General features: G+C 41.3%; 1 protein-coding gene across 5 annotated transcripts in view; it reads right to left on the bottom strand.

The window, feature by feature from the left end:
• Positions 1 to 20,805, bottom strand: part of ATF7IP (activating transcription factor 7 interacting protein) — a 216,181-nt gene that overhangs the window by 22,790 nt on the left and 172,586 nt on the right. For all 5 annotated transcript variants that reach the window (XM_060245309.1, XM_060245311.1, XM_060245310.1 and 2 more), the window contains 2 exons: positions 10,631 to 10,713; positions 3,147 to 3,225 (listed from right to left, as the gene is read on the bottom strand). In XM_060245309.1, coding sequence (XP_060101292.1) covers positions 3,147 to 3,225; positions 10,631 to 10,713 — 162 coding nt within the window. The remainder of the gene's footprint in view (positions 1 to 3,146; positions 3,226 to 10,630; positions 10,714 to 20,805) is intronic.

Raw genomic sequence — 20,805 nt, 5'->3', positions numbered from 1 at the left:
TTCAATTTGGGTCCAATTTTAAATATACTTTAAATATACAATGATCTACCAAGTTATTTCTATGTTCACTTCCCAAAAGAGAGTGAACCTGGCTCATTTACAGAGTATTTGATACATTTTTGCACTTGAGTTTTCCCAAAAGTGTGTATCCAATTTATTGCCTTTTGCCCAGAGAAAGACTAAGAGAGCAATCCTAAGAAGGTCTACTTTGAATTCTACTATAGTCTATTCAATAGGGCTTACTCCCAGGAAAGTGTCCTTAGGATTGCGCTGTAGGTGTAACCTGAAACCAGCACCCTTTGAATCTTCCCTTCCTCCAACTCACAATGCAGGCTTGAACAGGACTTAACCATGCCCTGAGGCTTTTTGAGGAACCTAGGGACATGAAGCTGGAATCAGAAGAATGGTTCCAGCTGTTTTTGAGAGCAGAAAGTTGTTATTGTTGTGTCAGCACTTCGAGTTTTCTTGTAGAATTCCACAAGGGGCTGAATAACCCATGTCATTCACCACCTATGCAAGACTATTGAAGGAGACCGTCTGAAGCTTTTGAGTGGGTTGTCCTCAATACATCACTTTAAGTAAAGCCTCCAGAAACAGCCATCTCTGTATTATGTCAGCAACTGAAGCCTGTTGTCAAGTGGCTGAGGAAGAACATGCTGAATCTTCTTAGCTGGAATAAATTTTTCTGCTCAAAAGAACCCGCAAAGCAACCACTAAGTGGTGTAGTGGTTAACAGCAGCAGACTCTAATCTGGAGAACTGATTTGATTCTCCAGTCTTCTACATGCAGCCAGCTGGATGACCTTAGGTCAGTCGCAGTTCTCTCAGAACTCTCTCAGCACCACCTGCTTCACAAGGTGACTGTTGTGGGGAGAGGAAGACAAGGCAATTGTCAGCTGCTTTGGGACTCCTTAGGGTAGAGTAAAGAAGGGTGCATAAACCTCTTATTCACAGTGATAAATCAGGCTCTATTATTATCCTGTAAAGAAATTAGACTGCCTTGGATGAGTCCAGAAATTTTCTACGGCTACACCTGTTTTGTTGAATGGCCTTCCTGAGACAGTGAGAAAGGCTCCTGCCTTCCAGAGGTTTAAGAAGCTGTGCAAGACTGAACTACATAGCAGAGTTTCTGGAAGTCCATGAACAGTAGCTTTGTCTATTAAGTGTTTCGCTGTAAGAATTTTGTGATGATAGAAAGCCTATTTTTTTTTCCAATGATGCAACTAAGAGTGATTTGTGACTGTAAGCTGCTATGCATTTTCTGGTGTAGAAGTAGGATAATAGACTTTAAACAAATAATAATAAAAATGTGTTCATGCTGCAACTACATAAGAACATAAGAGAAGCCATGTTGGATCAGGCCAATGGCCCATCCAGTCCAACACTCTGTGTCACACAGTGGCCAATATATGTGTGTGTGTGTACACACACACACATACACATACATACATATATACTGAGGCTAATAGCCACTGATGGACCTCTGCTCCATATTCTTATCCAATCCCCTCTTAAAGCTGGCTATGCTTGTAGCTGCCACCACCTCCTGTGGTAGTGAATTCCACATGTTAATCACCCTTTGGGTGAAGATGTACTTCCTTTTATCCATTTTAACCTGACTGCTCAGCAATTTCATCGAATGCCCACGAGTTCTTGTATTGTGAGAAAGGGAGAAAAGTACTTCTTTCTCTGCTTTCTCCATCCCATGCATAATCTTGTAAACCTCTATCATGTCACCCCGCAGTTGACGTTTCTCCAAGCTAAAGAGCCCCAAGTGTTTTAACTTTTCTTCATAGGGAAAGTGTTCCAACCCTTTAATCATTCTAGTTGCCCTTTTCTGCACTTTTCCCAATGCTATAATATCCTTTTTGAGGTGCGGTGACCAGAATTGTACACAGTATTCCAAATGAGAACACACCATCAATTTATACAGGGGCATTATGATACTGGCTGATTTGTTTTCAATTTCCTTCCTAATAATTCCCAGCATGGCGTTGGCCTTTTTTATTGCAATCACACACTGTCTTGACATTTTCAGTAAGTTATCTACCACGACCCCAAGATCTCTCAGTCAGTCTCTGCCAGTTCACAACCCATCAAGTTGTATTTGTAGCTGGGATTCTTGGCCCCAATGTGCATTACTTTGCACTTGGCCACATTGAACCTCATTTGCCACGTTGATGCCCACTCACCCAGCCTCAACAGATCCCTTTGGAGTGCCTCACAATCCTCACTGGTTCTCACCACCCTGAACAATTTAGTGTCATCTGCAAACTTGGCCACTTCACTGCTTACTCCCAACTCCAGATCATTAATGAACAAGTAAAAGAACATGGGACCCAGTACTGAGCCCTGCGGCACCCCACTGCTTACCGTGAAGACTGCCCATTTATACTCACTCTCTGTTTCCTATTAATTAGCCAGTTTTTGATCCACAAGAGGACCTTTCCTTTTACTTCATGACTCTCGCGCTTACTAAGGAGCCTTTGATGAGGAACTTTATCAAAAGCTTTCTGGAAGTCAAGGTAAACATCTATTGGGTCCCCTTTGTCAACATATTTGTTCACCCCCTCAAAGAACTGTAACAGGTTAGTGAGGCAAGATCTTCCCTTACAGAACCCATGCTGAGTCTTCCTCAATAACTTGTGTTCATCAATATGCCTACTCATTCTGTCCTTGATAATGGCTTCTACCAACTTTCCCGGTATTGAAGTCAGACTGACTGGCCTGTAATTTCCCGGATCTCCTCTGGAACCCTTTTTAAAGATGGGGGTGACATTTGCTACCTTCCAGACCTCAGGAATGGAGGCAGATTTCAATGAAAGATTACATATTTTTGTCAGGAGATCCACACGTTCAACTTTGAGTTCTTTCAAAACTCTTGGATGTATGTCATCCGGACCTGGTGACTTATTAGTTTTTAATTCGTCAATCAGTTGTAGGACGTCCTCTCTTGTCATCTCAATTTGACTCAAACAACAGGAAGGTAAAGCAAGTGTACTTATGCATACACAGTCACATCAATTTATTTGGCAGATCTCTCTCATTTATTTCTCTCTAGAAGTTGTTATTACCTCTCTTTTTGGAAATTATGATTTATACCATTCATCTGTTTCAGCTAACTCTTAATCATATCTTTTCAATTACCTTGAGAAGAGCCATCATCTTCATCATCCAATGTGAGGTCAATGACTCCACTTGAAACACTACCTGTGGGCTTTCCACTCTGAAAGACAAACAACTTATTTATAAAATATGTCACCTTTACAACAGAGAATTAAAGTCACATTCTATGATTTTAATGCCTTTATAAGAAAAATCAGACTAAAAGTCAGTGATCATCAGCAGAATACCAGCAAGCTTAACAGATTCCCATCAAGCAACTTGAAAAATGAAAAGCTATTCTTACTTGAAAGTGGAACTGACATACTATTCTCTAGTTTTAAGTATACAGAATGTGAACTACAAAGGATCATTTAAAGTAAAAACAAAAGAATATCCCCACTTTGGACGTACAATGGCACTGTCAAACAAACATGTCCGGATTTTTGTTGTTGTTCAGTCACACAGTTGAGTCCGACTCTTTGCAACCCCATAGACCAAGTCATGCCAGGCCTCCTGTCTTCCACCATCCTCCGAAGTCTGCTCAAATTTGTGTTAGTTACATCAGTAACACTGTCCAGCCATCTCATCTTTTGCCATCCCCTTCTTTTGCCATCTGTCTTTCCCAGCATCAGGGTCTTCTCCAGTGAGTGCTCCCTTTTCATTTGGTGGCAAAGTATTTGAACTTCAGCTTCAGCATCTGACCTTCCAGGGAACAGTCAGGGTTGATTCCCCTTAGGACGGACTGATTTGATCTTCTTGCAGTCCAAGGGACTCTCAAGAGTCTTCTCCAGCACCACAGCTCGAAAACATCTATTCTTCTGCGCTCGGCCTTCCTTATGGTCCAGCTCTCACAGCCATACATTACTACTGGAAATACCATCACTTTGACTGCCTAGGTTCGCCATAGCTGTCCTCCCAAGGAGCAAATGTCTTTTAGTTTCATGGCTACAGTCACCATCTATAGTGATCTTGGATCCCAGAAATGTGAAGTTTGTCATTACTTCCACGTCTTCTGCTTCTATTTGCCAAGGAGTGATGGGGCTGGATGCCATGATCTTAGTTTTTTTGATGCTGAGTTTCAAGCCTACTTTTGCGCTCTCCTCTTTCACCCTCAACAAGAGGTTCTTTAGGTACTCTTCACTTTCTGCCATTAAAGTGGTATTATCTGCATATCTGAGGTTGTTGATGTTTTTTCCTGCAATCTTAATTCCGGCTTGTGCTTCATTCAGGCCAGCATTTTACATGATGTATTCTGCATATAAATTAAATAAGCAGGGTGACAATATACATCCTTGTCGAACTCCTTTTGCTATTCTAAACTAATCAGTTGTTCCATATCCTGTTCTGACAGTGGCTTCTTGACCCTTACACAGATTTCTCATGTGAGGTGGTCTGGTACTCCCATCTCTTTAAGGACTTGCCACAATTTGTTGTGATCCACACAATCAAAGGCTTTAGCGTAGTCAATGAAGCAGAAATAGACATTTTTCTGACACTCCCGTGCTATCTCCATAATCCAGTGAATGCTGGCAATTTGATCTCTTGTTCCTCTACCTCTCCGAAACCCAGCTTGAACTTCTGGTAGTTCCCGATCTACATACTGCTGAAGCCTAGCTTGTAGGATCTTAACATGACCTTGCTGGCAAGTGAAATGAGTGCAATGGTGCGATATTTGAACATTCCTTGGCATTACCCTTCTTTGGGACTGGAATATAAACTGACCTTTTACAATCTTGTGGCCACTGTTGTGTTTTTAAAATTTGCTGGTGTCAGGATAAAACACTAATAATTTTGAAATAAGCTGTTCAGACTACTTTCTTATAATGGGTGGGGAGAACATCATTAGCTTTTTAGTTTATTGAACATATCCCTTCCAACCAAAAACTACCAACTGTATAGCACAGTCAAGTTGCTGTTATATGATCTAACCAAGGATGTCAAACATGTGGCCCGGGGGCCAAATTAGGTCCCCGGAGGGCTCCTATCAGCCCCCATGCAACTGGCTGTTGTCTGCCTCCTTCTCCCTCTCTGTTTACTTCTGCATCACAGCTTGCTTTGCCAAGGTTGCTCAATCGCATACGACCTACAGATCAAAGCCCCAAAATTCTCAAATGGCTGAGGCTCCTCCCTTGAGGAGGAAAGTGCGAGGAATAGCTAGATTTTGATGACGTTTCAATTCTTTCTTCAGTTTGATGGCTTAATTATTTAGGAACCCTGTTCTACATTCTCTAATCACAGCATTAAGCTTCTCATTTCAGTGTGAACATCGGGCTCTTTCACACTGAAATGAGAAGCTTAATGCTGTGATTAGAGAATGTAGAACAGGGTTCCTAAATAATTAAGCCATCAAACTGAAGAAAGAATTGAAATGTCATCAAAATCTAGAGAGATTTTTTTTAAGAAAGCAGCTGTGTTGAAGCTACACTCCTCAGCAGCACTCATCTTGTGAATTTCAGTTGGACTATTTCCAAGTTTGGACTTATATCTTTTCATTTGGAGATGGGTTTTTTGGCCCCTTGGGGTTTTCTGTTACTTTAAAAGGCCGTAGTGCCACTGCACTCTATCATTATTGTATTGTCTATTATGTGTTATACACAATCCTTATAATATATTTATGCAAACTGAAAGAAGGTGTAATACTTGGTGGCTTTGATCAGTTGACTAATTACACCAAGTGCCCTTCAAGCAGCAGCTCTCTTTCTTCTATTGGCTGAAGCTCCTCCCTATCCTTGTCCCCTGGGGAAGGAAGGAAAGAGGCAGAGCTTCCTTTGCCCAGTTCCCTGGATCACATATGAAGGATACAAAGAAAGCACCTTTAAGTCCATGAAATGCTAATGTTTTAAGCATGTTTTATTTTAAGCTTTTAAAATATCTTTAATTATGTTTGTCTGTGCCCTTTATAAAGTTTATATCTCTGCTACCTGGCATTACATTTTATGACACACATGGCCCGGCCCGACAAGGTCTCATTTATGTCAGATCCGGCCCTCATGAGTTCAACACCCCTGATCTAATCTGTACCTAGGAATAGGTTCTTCATTATAAAGGGTTATAAATGGTTCAACATTGCCATGATCTAAGGCATTAAATTAAATGGAGTAAAAAAAGAAGTTGAACTGAACAGGGCTATACTCTCTTCCTCAACCTGGCTTTCTCACATTCAGAGGGACATCTCTCTCCATTAAATACATGACATATAGTATTATGAGGAATCTGGGGGAAGGTAGTTACATAAAAGCAAAAACATGATTTAGTCAGTTTGTCTCATTGCTCAAAAAACCTCTATATTGCAACCTCTTCCCCATATGCTTACAGTTCTGAAAGCTTTTGACTTAAACTGGAACAAAGAAAACTGCTTCCTCTAAATTTCATTTATTTCATTCATTTAGTATCACAAGCTCTTTTAACTTTTTACAACTCGGTTTTCTTTTGTAATTCTTTATATACTAAAAGTCTAGAAGCTATTGCCAGTTCTTGAAGCTGGCTACATTATTGCTGCTGTGCTGGAAATCTATGCTCATTTATCCATCCCCAGTTCATGGACAGTCAGATGAATGCTTTTGGCAATCTCCTTTGCCCTTCACGTAAAAGTCCAGACATACAATCTTGTGACATTCTTAAGTTTAAACTGGAAAAGAAAAAATGAATCAAAGGACAATTAAAACATAAATGGAGCCAGAGAAATGCAAACCTCTTTTAATCATTACATCTAATACTATCCTATCTCATGTGCAAGTTGGCTACCATTTTGTGTGAAATGAGTGAAACACATATTTTTCACCCATGCTACGTATATCCTGAAAACTAGATTTTCACACAAAATGGCAATTGTACATAGAGGATAGTACATACTATGCTCTTGCAGTAAGCAAGAAAGTAACACAAAGACGGCTTCTGTCAAAGCAACATGGCAGCCATCAACCAGATTAGCACTGAGATGCAAAATGTAGGAAATAATGTTTTAAATTTAAGTTTAAAAAATTCACCATGATTTTGAAACAGAATATAAAAAGGAACTAATAGTAAGTATCCCCCTCTACTCAAGCAAATGCTTTCTACAATGAAAGTGCTCATAGTTTATGTTAAAGTTAAAGGTAGTTAAAGGCAAGCAACAGTCATTTCCAACTCTGGGGTGACGTCGCATCGTGACATTTTAATGGGAGACTTTTTACGAGGTGGTTTGCCATTGCCTTCCTCAGCCATCTACACTTTTACCCCCAGCAAGCTGGGTACTCATTTTACTGACCTCACAAGGATGGAACGCTGAGTCAACTTTAGAGCCAGCTACCTGATCCCAGCTTCTGCCAGGATTGAGCTCAGGTCGTGAGAAGAGCTTGGACAGCAGTACTGCAGCTTACCACTCTGTGCCATGAGGCTCTTCAGTTTATGTTACAGAAGTTTATTATATTCAATGTATTCCAGCTATTTTCTGTCATCTTATTCTTGCCATTCTTGTCCTCTCAATCATCCTTATCAATATGTCTGTTAAAAATGTATGCCTCTAACCTCTTCTGCAACTTAGATACAAGGACAAGTTCAATGAGGTTCTCAAAGAGACAGGCTGATTTTGACAGTCCAGGTAAAACCAAAGCATAATTAAACTCCATTTAGCCTATATACATACAAATTGTATGATACAATGTGTGAATGTTGTATGTATGATATAATGTGTGAAAATCTATAATAATAAAGGGATGTCTGTGTGCAGTAGGCAAAACTTATCAGAAAATAAATAAAGACTTTCCAAAAGTGGGTGCTGTGCATTGCTACTGTCATAATAACCAGTCTCAAATGAAACCAGCTGTGCCCAAGAGGAAAAACAGCACCAGACACACATCTGCATCAGCTTTAAAAGCTACAGAACTGGTGAGCAAAAGAAGCAGAGGCTGGCTTCTAGTATATTAATTTTTTAAAAGCTTTGCAATTAACAGTGACTAGTTATTATACAAACTAGGAATAAGGCCTGTTGTGGAGAAAAAAATACAGGCTCTAGAAAGAGGCTCTGGGTGAGTGCCCCCCCTACCCTTGCTGTCTCCGACCCACCCAAGTGAAGGCATCAAATCCCCACCACCACCTCAAGGGATGCTGATCTCTGCCATCTGGAGAGCAGTTGTATTCTGAGTGATCTCCAGTCCTCACCTGAAGATTGGCAACAGTGGTTCCCCAGGAGGAAATGGCATTGTACCTGTCTGAGGTCGCACTCCTCCTCAAACCCCACCCTCTCCAGGTCCCACACCTTAAATCTCTAGGAATTTCCTAGCCCTATCTCCTTCCCTTTATCTGCCCCTCTGACTTCAGCTTTCCATCACCTTCCTCCACAGTGGTGGTGGGGGACCAAAGCAGCTTACATCATTCTCCTCTCCCACCTTTGATATGAACAACAACAACCCTGTGAGGCAGGTTAGGCTGGACATCTGGACTGGTCCAAAATCACCTAGTCAGCTTCCACAGCAAGAACCTGTGTCTGGCAGATCCCGCTCTGAAGCCCTTACTCCTATGCCCTTCTCAAACTCCTACCACAGAATTTCCAGGAATTTCCCACCAACCTGGAACTGGCAGTCATAATCAGGCCTGACCCAATAAGTTCTCCCTCAGAGGCCTTTAGTGATACCTTTCAGACCAACAGTCTGTCTCTGATAACATTGTTGGTCTTATGCAGAGGACTTCAATCTCTCTGTGCCTCACTTTCCCTCCATATCTATCTACCCTGCAAAGCAGCCATTTTCTTCAGGGGAAGTGACCTCTGCCATCTGGAGATTAGTTGTAATTCCTAGCGATCTCCAGCCCTAACTAAAAAGTGTCAAATTCAGAAGTCCTGCAAACGCCTGAATAATCAAGTCACACTTATAGTGCAGGTGCAATCACTTAGTTGCATTCCTTAAAGGTATAAATTCCCTATAACACAGTGCATTTCCTCCATATACAATGCATAAGAACATAAAAGAAGCCATGTTGGATCAGGCCAATGGCCCATCCATTCCAACACTCTGTGTCACACTGTGGCCAATATATACACACACACACACACACACACACACTGTGGCTAATAGCCACTGATGGACCTCTGCTCCATATTTTTATCCAATCCCATCTTAAAGCTGGCTATGCTTGTAGCCACCACCACCTCCTGTGGCAGTGAATTCCACATGTTAATCACCCTTTGGGTGAAGAAGTACTTCCTTTTATCCGTTTTAACCTGACTGCTCAGCAATTTCATTGAATGCCCATGAGTTCTTGTATTGTGAGAAAGGGAGAAAAGTACTTCTTTCTCTACTTTCTCCATCCCATAATCTTGTAAACCTCTATCATGCCACCCCGCAGTCGACGTTTCTCCAAGCTAAAGAGCCCCAAGCTTTTTAACCTTTCTTCATAGGGGAAGTGTTCCAAACCTTTTATCATTCTAGTTGCCCTTTTCTGCACTTTTTCCAATGCTATAATATCCTTTTTGAGGTGCGGTGACCAGAATTGTTCACAGTATTCCAAATGAGACTGCACCATCGATTTAAGGTGTGGATTCCAGACGAAGAAACTGATTGAGCAGAGGAAGACATTGGAGATGCTAGAGCTGACTCATATGGATGGTTTTGGAGGACACAGTTCTGGCAGGCCTGTTTGGTGAATTTTGAGCAGTGAGAGCAAAACTCTACTTGGTGTCCCTCTCCAAGGCAAAAAAGACACACCTGATGTCCATCATATGAAGGAAGCTTAGCTCTGCGAATCAGCACTTCTTAAAGAAGTCTGTGCCTCCCATATGCCAGTTCCCAAAAACTGCAGAAGGAAAGTGGGGGTCGTAAGATGGAGAGAGAGTCGATGAATGTCTAAATAAGGGGTTTCTTAGGGAGAGATAAAATAGCCAAGGAGAATGATAAATAGTAAGGGGGTCGGGGACGGGAACAGTGAGGAAAATGAAGAACTGATGAGAACCTCTGAAGGAAGTCTTGGGTGGTGGTAAAAGAGTAACTGAGCGGGATGCATCTTCCCCTGAGATCTGAGGATAAAGTGTGCCAAAACAGCTGAGAAAAGCTTTGCGAGTTCCAATATCAGATTTGGTGCAATCCATTACCCATGTGTGGGCCTGCACAGAAGCCACAAGCAAGATCTAGGTGAACAAGATATAAATTCTGTTGATCATTAACTATCAAGCCAGAGATGGTGTTAACCAGGGGTCGCTTTGTAGTAAAATAGGTGGTGGTGCTCATCCAGAGATTGTTACGCAGCTGCACCTACTATTCAATAGACAAGATGGGGAGGAGGAGGGGGAACTCTCAAAAAGGTTCAGGAGCTGTGCTCCTGTGAGCTCCTGCAGAATCTGAGGCCTGGTGTTAACTCTTTCCTGTTACATATCCTTGAATGCTCAGCTTTCACTGACATTTGGAAATAAAACTAAAATTATGAGTATTAACACAAATTAATGGACAGGAGACAGAAAACCAAGCAGTTGTTTGAATAGAAAAAATAAATATCAGGACAGATTTACATTTCTGTGAATTACAACTTTTGATCTATACAGACAGAACATAATCTACCTGTGATGGATTCTCAGATGCTTTCTTTGCTGAAGTATCTGTTGATGGCAGTAGAGGTGGCAGCAACCTGGATGTCTGGCTCTCTTGAGGGGGCAAAAGATAGTTCATTTGTACAGTCTAATTAAACAAGTACAGTATATACATTACAACAGCACCTTTGACAACTGCAATTTAGAAGTATTGTCAATCTGTTTCAGAGTTTCTCTTCAGAGTATAAGCACAGAGATAATTAAAACTACAGAAACATAAGAGACCTAGAATACACAATAATCATTATTGTTGTTATTATTATTTATTACTTCACATTTCTAAACCACCCTTCCCAGATGGACTCAGGGCAGCTCACATCAAGAATAAAACAAATTGCATAATTTCTAAAACAACTACACTTAAACATAAAACCAAACAAACCAATTGCTTAATTAAAAATTCAGATGGCGACCATTTCAAAAATCTGGTCCCTAGCTGAACAATAATAACAGATGATCATAATCATAGTCAGTCACTACCCCAAAGTGGGCCAGCATGTGACAGGGAGGCAATATCAGTGTTCAGTGATAGCTACTGCCTCAACTAAAGGCTTGGTGAAACAGCTCTGTTGTATAGGCCCTGCAAAATTGCAGCAGGCTTCACAAGGTCCAGATTTTTAGTGGAAGCTTGTTCCACCAGGCAGGGGCCAGGACAGAAAAAGTCCTGGCCCTAGTTGACGCTAAGTGAACATCCATTTCAGAAGGCTGTAATAATATGCCCAAACATACATATATTCAGGGGTCGTTTTGTACAAAAATAGGTGGTGGAGCTCATCCAGGGATTGTTATGCAAATGCAATACTATTCAACGGACAAGGAGGTGGAACTCTCAGAAAGGTTCAGGAGCTGTGCTCCTGTGAGCTCCCACTGAGTCTGAGGCCTGCATATATTACTGGATCCCAATAGAAGGCTGCATTCAAGAAACTGGCGGCTTACTTCAAACTTCAAACCAGTACTAAGTCATTCCGGCACTCTGTGCATAACTGGAAGATTTTTGTTCCAGCTGCACTTTCACCTTGTCTCCCTGCTTCACTACCCACGGTTTCCTCCTGTCCCTCCTTTTCAGTCTCCCTAATGTCTCACTTTAGCCACCCTGACTTTCAGCTGGCCTGTTTTAGCATTCCCTCCCATAGAACACAGCTTTTGTTCATCTTTTTTTTTTTTAAAGCAGCAACATTTTCCTGCACCCCTTCTCTCATTAGTTTCCCCCCTCAAATCTGTCCTCCTTGCCCTTCTTTCTCTCAGACATCTTGTCTGGCTATTTTCCACAAGACGTTTACTTTTCTTCAGCTACTCTGGCTTCTTGGTTAAATCTTGTCCTTTAATTTCCCATTCCTGCCCTTTAATTTCCCATGTGACATTTGAAATCACAAACCTTCTCTTCCATCACAGAAGTTAGACTACAAACACTGCAATGAAAACAGTCACTTATTTGTAATTAAACACTCTGAAGTCATACAATTATGGAAGATGAGGTCATATAAATATGGAAGATGAAGACTTGGTAGGTTGAAGGAAAAGATGAGCTGTGATACCGAATACAGATCTAATATTGGAAGAAGGGCATACATAGCCCCAGGCAACTGTTGCCATGGAACTAGAATGTTGGAAGGGAGGGCAGCAACAGTTTAACTGTGGGAAAGGAAAAGAAAATGAGGGAATGAAGGAAAGTCCTTCTGGAAACTAGCAGTGACGTTATTGAGACAGAAAGCAACCCTGGTGAGGCAACTATGGCCTTGATCTTAAAAGGCCTAAGACTATGCCTTCTCTGAATAATTACACATTCTTGGAACTAACAAGCAACAAGAGAGGGGGACGGGTACACAACCAGAAACTGACCATGAAGTGTCATATTACAAACAGTTTCTCACCCCGGCAATGCTGCAAGCATTAAGCAGGCCTCACTATAGAAAACTAAAGTTGCACTGAGTGGAATATGGGAACTCTGAAAAAAGCATTTGGTGAGGTGAAGTTACTTCAAAAAATTATTGTGTTAACCATGAGTGTTTAGGTTTCTGAACTTTTATCTCATACATGAGACAGTAATTTACATTGTCACTCTAGTTCAGTCAAGGCTTCACTGAGCCAAGTAAAATAAAATATAAATCAGATCCACTATCATGCTAATCATCTAGCTGAATGATGAACCAAGACCTCATTGAATCTTCTGGTTTTGCTGCCCATTTGGAGTTACAAAGAGAAGTCATAATTAAGTACATGTAGCCTGCGGTACACAGTGGGCAGTGCCTGGTTTGTGCAGAGTTGTAAGTTATGAAAAACTGATGAGAGTTTGAAAATGCCTACTACTAAGTGCTACACAAAAGAAAAACAGAAAAGTTATCAGTAATCAGGTTACCAGAACAGAAGATGGGAAAGCATGAATTAACTAGAAAAAATAAGACATTTTGCAGCTGCGCCACCTTTCTGTGACCAGGGCATCCTGTTAAAGCTGCATTCACCCAGGCAGCCTCCAGACTGGACTAGTTACTAAATCAATACAGGTGCCCTTGGACCCTGCCCAGATTAACCTACAGTTGGCCCAAAATTCAGGTGACATCCTGATAGCACAGGTTAGCTACTTTGAACACAGGACTCCAGTTTTGCAAGAGCTACATCAGCTCTAAATTGGTCTCTGAACTTAATTCAAAGTTGCTTTTGACCTTTAAAGCCTGAGCTATGTAATGACCACCTCCATCAAATGGTCTTCCAGATGTCCTCCTCATGGGTCTTCTTACGCCCTATCACTGAAAGTGTGACAGATGGCACTATATGACAGGGTCTTTTTGGTGGCAGCAATGAATTTGTAGAATACACTTTCAACAGGAATTTTTATGGCTCTTTCATTAAAAGCATTTAGGATGTGCAGAAAAATTATTTTGATATAGAATTTTAAGCCTAAAATCATATTTTAACATGGTGATATATGGCATTTACTGATTGAGCTTTTACTTTTTCTAATTTACCTGATTTTACTGTAAGCCACTCTGAGGTCTTAGAAGTTTGATAACTCTTAAATAACAGTGCATATTAATGAGTTGCTCTGTATACAGATTATATTGATTTAAAACTGAATGGAGTTTTAGTACATGTGGGCAGCCGTGTTGGTCTGAAGTGGTAGAACAAAGTAGAAGTCAAGTGCACCTTTAAGACCAACAAAGTTTTATTCAGAACATAAGCTTTCGTGTGCTCCAAGCACACTTCATCAGACGAGGAATCAGATACAGTGAGCAGGGCTATATATAGCTGGTAGGCAGTGGTTTAGAATCGAAATGTTGAAGACGGTATACCGAATCAGTATTTGAATTTGAATAGAGTGTAGCTTTACGACCGCTGTCTGATTTTAACGACATGTACATTTATAACAAACGTTGGATTTTAATTATTTAATGAAATGTTAATTTTATAGTGTAACTTATTTTTATGTTAGTTTTACATATGTTGTAAGCCGCCCTGAGCCACTCGATGGGAAGGGCGGGATATAAATCCCAGATAAATAAATAAATAAATAAATAAATATAGAATGCAAAATGGTACAAATTTAAGATCCAATGACATAATAGTAAAATTAACAAATTGCGTAAACCTTTGATCTGGGTAGCATTAGCATGTGAAAGCAATAAATTTCTCTTACATATCAACTTTTTAAATGTTAAAAATAATAATGCTCATGATCAAAAATGAGAGGAGTCATGACTTTCAGTTCACTTTCATCCAAAATGTAAGAGTATGTCACAGCAAGTGGGGAAGGTGGGGAGGTTGTATAAATAATCATTTGAAGATCAACAGTTACAGGTAAATGACCTGTTTTTACTTTACCATAGTTTCTACATTACACTGATTATACTAGCTGGCTTATCTACTTCCAGAGGAAGGTAAGAATTTAAAAAAAATGCTCTAGCATCTAGGACATCATTCCTCATGAAAATGAAAAGCTGTGCCCTGCCAGGTGCTCTGCAGAGTTTAGAAAGAGGAATCTATCTGCTGAAGATGAAGGTAGTAAAAGTTCTGGTAGAGCTGTTCCTGGCAGTGCCTTAATCAGCTCACAGCACAACTTGAAGACCTGACTGATTCCATGACTAAACTCTGTAAGGACATACTATCCTTTCTTATAATTCGAGTAGAAGGCAGCAAGACTGTTGATGTAAGTAGGGAAGGACCCTCCTTTCATCCAAGGAGTGTATAGTCCACACTCTAGCTACAAGTACAGTAAGAAAAAAAAAGTTAAGGAGGACAAGATCTTGGCTGAGATGGAAAGTTGACACAGTCTTTGGCAGAAACAAAGCATCTGGACGTAGTTGTTTGTCCTTGTGAAACTCTGAACACAGAGGGACCAAAAAGCAGAGAGTTCAGTGACTCTCCTAGCTGAACACCACTTAAAAACTAAGGAAACACAAGCCCAAGGGTGGACAAGTAAGGAAAAACAGTCCTGGGAAATACCACCCCCAAGGAGGGGGTATGAGCCAGGCCCATCACTTGCCATGCTGAGTGAGAAAGGCCAGACCAGCCCCTAGCCATGCTGCACAACTTAGCAAGAACAGTTGGGACTGTGTTGCACTGAATGCACAAGGCTGGGCCTGTCCCTCATCGCACCATGTATATGAGCAAGGCTTGGCTCCTCCTTCCCATTCCTTGCAGGACAATGGTCATTGGTTTGTGGCAGATAGCTTGAGGTAACCCGCCCCCCCCCCCCCCCATTTGTGCAGCAGGGCTTTCCCCAGTGGTTTGAATGGCTAGTCTGCTCCTATGCAAGCCACAGGTGTTCAGTGGTTCTAAAGGCTTGTCTGTGACTTGGGCAAGGACAACCTATAGGTCCCATGCTAGGACTGGTGACTGAACCAGAGCATAAAACCAAACAAAGCCCCAGAAGAACTAGTTGACTAGTGGTAGAATAAACAGTAAACAGCTATGCATGAGAAGGTAAGCAGCAGCTCTAACAGCCATATGACCTTTAAGAGATGAGTGTACAATCAAAAGTGAACTAACTCCTCTAGGATGGAACTCAGTGCAGTGGTAGACAGATGTCTCCCATGTTGAGAAGCAAAGGCAGTAAAGTGCTTCCACTTGCACTCATAGGATCATCTGATGGATTGTGTCCAGGCATTAAGACCACTCTCTTGTTGCTTTCTGGGGTGGATAAATCCTTCAGATTGTGAGGTACAGGGTGAAAAGAGTCATGATCCTGCTGTAGCATTAAGATGGCAGAGCTGGCATCTTAGGCTAGTGCAGCAGTTGCAGGACAGCTGTAGGACTTCTGTGAACAATGGCTGGTGTGGCCAAAACAATGTGACTGTCTGTGCCACATCACTGACTGTCTTCTCTTTGACTTTGATAACAAAGGGGATATGAGGGAAGGCACAGGCATCCCGACCATCTGCAAAGGAAAGCATCTCCAAAAGACAGGTGACCAGCAAAAAGAATGGTCAATGTTTGCTTGTGCAACTGAGTGCACTGCTCAAGTGTTGTCGTCTCCTGCAATGTGGATGGAAAAAGAACAGAACTGTAGAGTTCAGGCTGGTAAGGCTAAGTGAATCTAGTGAGGCTAAGATACACAAAGTAATTCTGATATGATTAAAGGAGGGAAAGAGAAGAGGACACTGTCAGAAATTAATTATCTTCTAGAGAAAAGGAAGGTGGTAATCTCTTGACACCAAAAATACACTGAACCCATTTGGAAGCCATGGAAAGAGCTGAAGGGCAACATTTTGTACTGCAAAATACAGGATAAAACAGCAATGCTACAGCTGGATAAAGATGTGGAAATAGGCATCCGTGAGGCTAACAGAAGGAAACAGGGCTCCCAGTATCAGAGGAATAGGATGGATCTTAGCATCACCATCCAACACTTCTTGGATTCAGTGCAGTTGTTGGTGAACATAGGACTGAGGACAGAGCAGACACTTCCATGTTCCTTAAAGACAGATGAAAGAAAGACAGTGAAATACCTGGAGTAGAATCCTATGCCACTCAGAGAACACAGTCCAATTTCTATCACCTGTTTCTGCTGGATGAATTGTATCTACTGTAGAAGGCTCAAATCGGGAGGGTAGACAAAAATATCTTGGATGGGGAAAATGAGGAGAATTCAATGATGTATCCCAGTCTCATAATGGTAAAAACTAATGGTCTGATGTTCCAGCCTCTCGAGCTGAAAGATGCTGATAGACAGGTGATGGTAAGCAGAGAAATTGTGCAAATCCACAAAAGTCCCAATTTAGACTGCAAAAAACCCTTAAATATATGGGCAAAAAAACCCATAGACTTTGGGGAGGAAGATGACTTGTTTACTAAGAACAGCTTGTAAAAATAAAAGTAGCCTTCTGTAGCTCAGGTAACCTTCTGTATCTAGAACAAGGGTCTCCAACCCTTTTGAGCCTTTGGAATTTTGACACAAGATGCTGGGCGCAAAGACAACGTGGCTGCCACAAGAACCAGAGCCAACCACAAAATGTAAAGGAGTGAGGTCATGCATAACTCTAATACTACTTCATCATTTCAGGTGGAAGCTCTGTTTAACAGGATGCCTTTTAAAATGCACACATTGATAAAAATATTTTTGTGCCTATACCTTCAGTCACACAGTGAAGATGCTTGTGTTGTGCTGCCAGCTCCTGCCAGAGTAAGTTTAAAAAAAAAATCTGCACAGGCACAGCCAGTTAACTCTTCAATGGCCAATATGAAGCTCTGTGGACAAAAGATCCACATGGTCCCACCTACTTTCAAAATGCTTGGCATGCACCAGGAAAGGGGTCAGCAGGAGCCATGATGCCTATGGGCACCAAGTTGGAGGCCTCGGATCTAAAGGATTCCAAGAACTCTGCTATTACTACTTAAATAAAAACGAAGTAAAACGCATGGACCAAACCTTGAATGTCTCACTGGTCTTTTTGCTGAGGAGACTCTTCTCTTCAAAACACCATTCTCTTGCCTCTAGCTGCAGAGAGGTACAGTGTCAGTTACAGTCTACTATCTGTTCTGAGACTGGCAGCTGTTGCCAAGGGAGGCAGAGGGCTTCATTGCAAAAAAACACAGCATTGTTTGACTTCCTTAGGGAGGTGATCAAAGGCTGGAGAATTCTTCTTCCACAGGAAACGCTGGTTCTGGCTCCACTAAAGCTAATCAAGGATACTTGTCTGGAGTCAGCTTCTGCCCCAACAACATCCAAGCACACTAGAAACCTTTATCAAATATGTTTACTTTCTTTTTTCTCCCCCCCCCCCCAAGTGAATCATGGTTGAGTTGAAATTTCCCTAAGAGCTGTCAAAACTGTCATTCACCTCTAACCAATAAAGAGGGCAGGATGCTAAATGGGGACGAGTAGAAGAATCTATGCTTCAGCAGTGCCTGTATGATGAGGTATCATTGGTATCTCTGGCGAGTTCAAGTGTGAGTACAGAATGCCAAAAAACAGGTCTACTTCCCAAGTAGAATATAATCATCAAGCACCACAGCCATGATTTGTTCAAAGAAGGGCTTTTTTTAACAGGAACACACAGGAATGCAGTTCCAGCTGGCTTGGTGTCAGGGGGTGTGGCCTAATATGCAAATGAATTCCTGCTGTGTTTTTTCTACAAAAAAGCCCTAGTTCTAAGTATAGCTTAATACTTTTAGTAAAGAATAGTGGTCCAAAATGGCACTGGAAGCTGATGAATTGGAAACCTTGTCAGAAGTTTTGGAATCCTGTTGGGAGGTACCATGTGTCTGTCTAGAACTGCTGGACATTGAAAGGTTTCTGCATGACCACAAAGATTACCACTGAGCCACAGATGTTGTTGGTGGTATAGCCGATAGAAGAGGAAGCAGAAGCAGAGGGGGGAAAGTGATGGAAAGGCTGCACAGGTGGAGAAATGGCTGTAAATCGTGGAGGTGACAGTAGAAAAGCCTCTGAAGTAGATGGCAGTCTCAAGTTTGTAACCAAAGGCCAAAATCTTGGAAGTAGAAGGCCTCTGATACAGGATGAAGATGCTGACTAATCCTGAAGAGATCAAGGCACCAGAGACCATAGGTAAGAGTCTAACTGGAGAGTCCTCAAGATGTTGCTTTGATATCAAAGCAAATGGAATTGGGGAGGTCTCTGCTGCAGGCAAGAATGGCAATAGGATACTTGATATCAAACCCTCCAAGACTGGTACAGTCATCAACGACACCGGCAGAACAGTAAAGGAAGCCACAGTAGCTGACCTGGCGCTTTGTACTGAAGCAATTGATAGAACTGTAATCTGACCTTGCTTTGGCTTGTTGGCCTTTAAAGTATGCTTCAAAGTCAAATTGCCATTTGCAAGGTAACTGACAAGCTGGTGAAGTTGGAGCAGTCTTCAATGGAGAAGCTGTCTGACAATTCCTCAGACTCCATCAGGGTACTCCCACAAGGGTAACCTTCAAATAAGAGGCTTTATTTTTATGCTCCTGTTTTATAAACTTTTCACACTGTCAAAAGTCAACTTTTTGCTAAAAGTTAGATGTAAGGATTTTCAAATAAAGACTCTGTGAGAGTGCAAAGTGATACACCAAACCCACAAAGCATAGCAGTTGAATGTGAATTGGGCTGAGCTTCTGTTCCTCATCTAGTTGCAAATATTTAGCCTGGGTGCGGCTGGAAATGCAAGCCTCTGCCACCAGTCTGAGGGCAAGAGTCAAAGATAACCAAGTGAATCTGAGGGCAAGAGTCAAAGATAACCAAGTGAATCTGGCTAGTAGATTTAGGACTAGCCCAGGATATGGTATACTATATTGTTTGGGTTTTTAAAATATTTCATAAGCAAATTTTGGCTCCAGTTGGAGAGAAAAGTAGAATAAAAGTACATGCAGGTTGCTTGAGTTGTCCTTCAGATATCTAAGCTTAGTTGTTCTCATCCTCACCACTACAATTTTTATTCAAAGACTGGAGCAGAAGTACAAATTTGTTTGCTTTTGTCAATTCCCAAACTATTCCTTACTTTGAATAAAACATTTGTGCAAATTGGGGTTCAGCTATGAAGGAACTCTTGGTTAGATCCTATGAACCACGGGTACAAAGGTACCTGCAGTCTGAGGATCCAAACTGTTAGGTCCAGGTGTTGAAGGAATGACAATCAGTTTAATAGGGCAACTTTAAAAAAAAATGTCTAGCTTACATGTACTGCTGCAATCCTTCAGAATCAGTTCTAAATTTTATTATGGCTGCTATGACTGATGATTAGATGCCATATCACAGCAGCAGCATCTTCTGCACTTATACAATTATCTTTATACTTTCGGTTGAGAATATTAGCAAGAAAAGATGGCGGAGTTAATGATTGACCCATTCATTTCTTTGCTTCCCACAATTTAATTTTGTTAGTAGGTAGAAGATGATATTGGTTTTATACCCTGCCTTTCACTCTGAATCCCAGAGACTCACAGTGGCTTACAATCTCCTTTACCTTCCTCTCCCACAACACAACCTGTGATGTAGGTAGGGCTGAGAGAGCTCTCCCAGAAGCTGCCCTTTCAAGGACAGCTCAACAAGAGCTATGGCTGACCCAAGGCCATTCCAGCAGCTGCAGATGGAGGAGTGCGGAATCAAACCCGGTTCTCCCAGATAAGAGTTTGCACACATAACCCCTACACCAAACTGGCTCTGGTATTTCTTTCCTCAGTATCCCTAGAAATTCCTTCCAGTAATACCAGCAGTGTGCAGCAGCAATCTTTCTAGTGTATCCCAAATTAGAGAAATATAGTTTTGAGGTACTGAATATTTTTTCTGCATTTCAAGATAACACTGAATAACTTGGTTGAGATGTCATGATCTTGTTACCAGTAATAATTTTTTCACAGATTGTACAAAACAGTTGGCAATTCACCACGCATTTTTGTGAGGGGACATTAGCATGGCTCCTTCAGTGAAGTGGAAACTAAACAGTGGCTACAGAATGATCCTGGTGTCCCAACATTTTCCTCTATGCCTGTACATTTTTTGGCTAAGAGTTGCATTACGTAAGTATTCAACTATATTATATCATTTAGTTTTTCATTATTGCATCCTGCATCTTATTACATTTGTAGCAGAATCTGTAACAAAGCTAAGTATATAAGGTAATTACCAAACATAAGAGGTGAACAAGATGGATCAATGGATGACATCTGGGGTGCTTTGACAGTCCCCAATATAAAGTCATAACCAAAGTCAAT

Source organism: Heteronotia binoei, chromosome 8, assembly GCF_032191835.1.
Source record: "Heteronotia binoei isolate CCM8104 ecotype False Entrance Well chromosome 8, APGP_CSIRO_Hbin_v1, whole genome shotgun sequence".
NCBI classification, from domain to species: domain Eukaryota; kingdom Metazoa; phylum Chordata; class Lepidosauria; order Squamata; family Gekkonidae; genus Heteronotia; species Heteronotia binoei.
The sequence above is the reverse complement of the archived record's forward strand: the minus strand, read 5'-3'. Positions and strand labels throughout refer to the sequence as shown.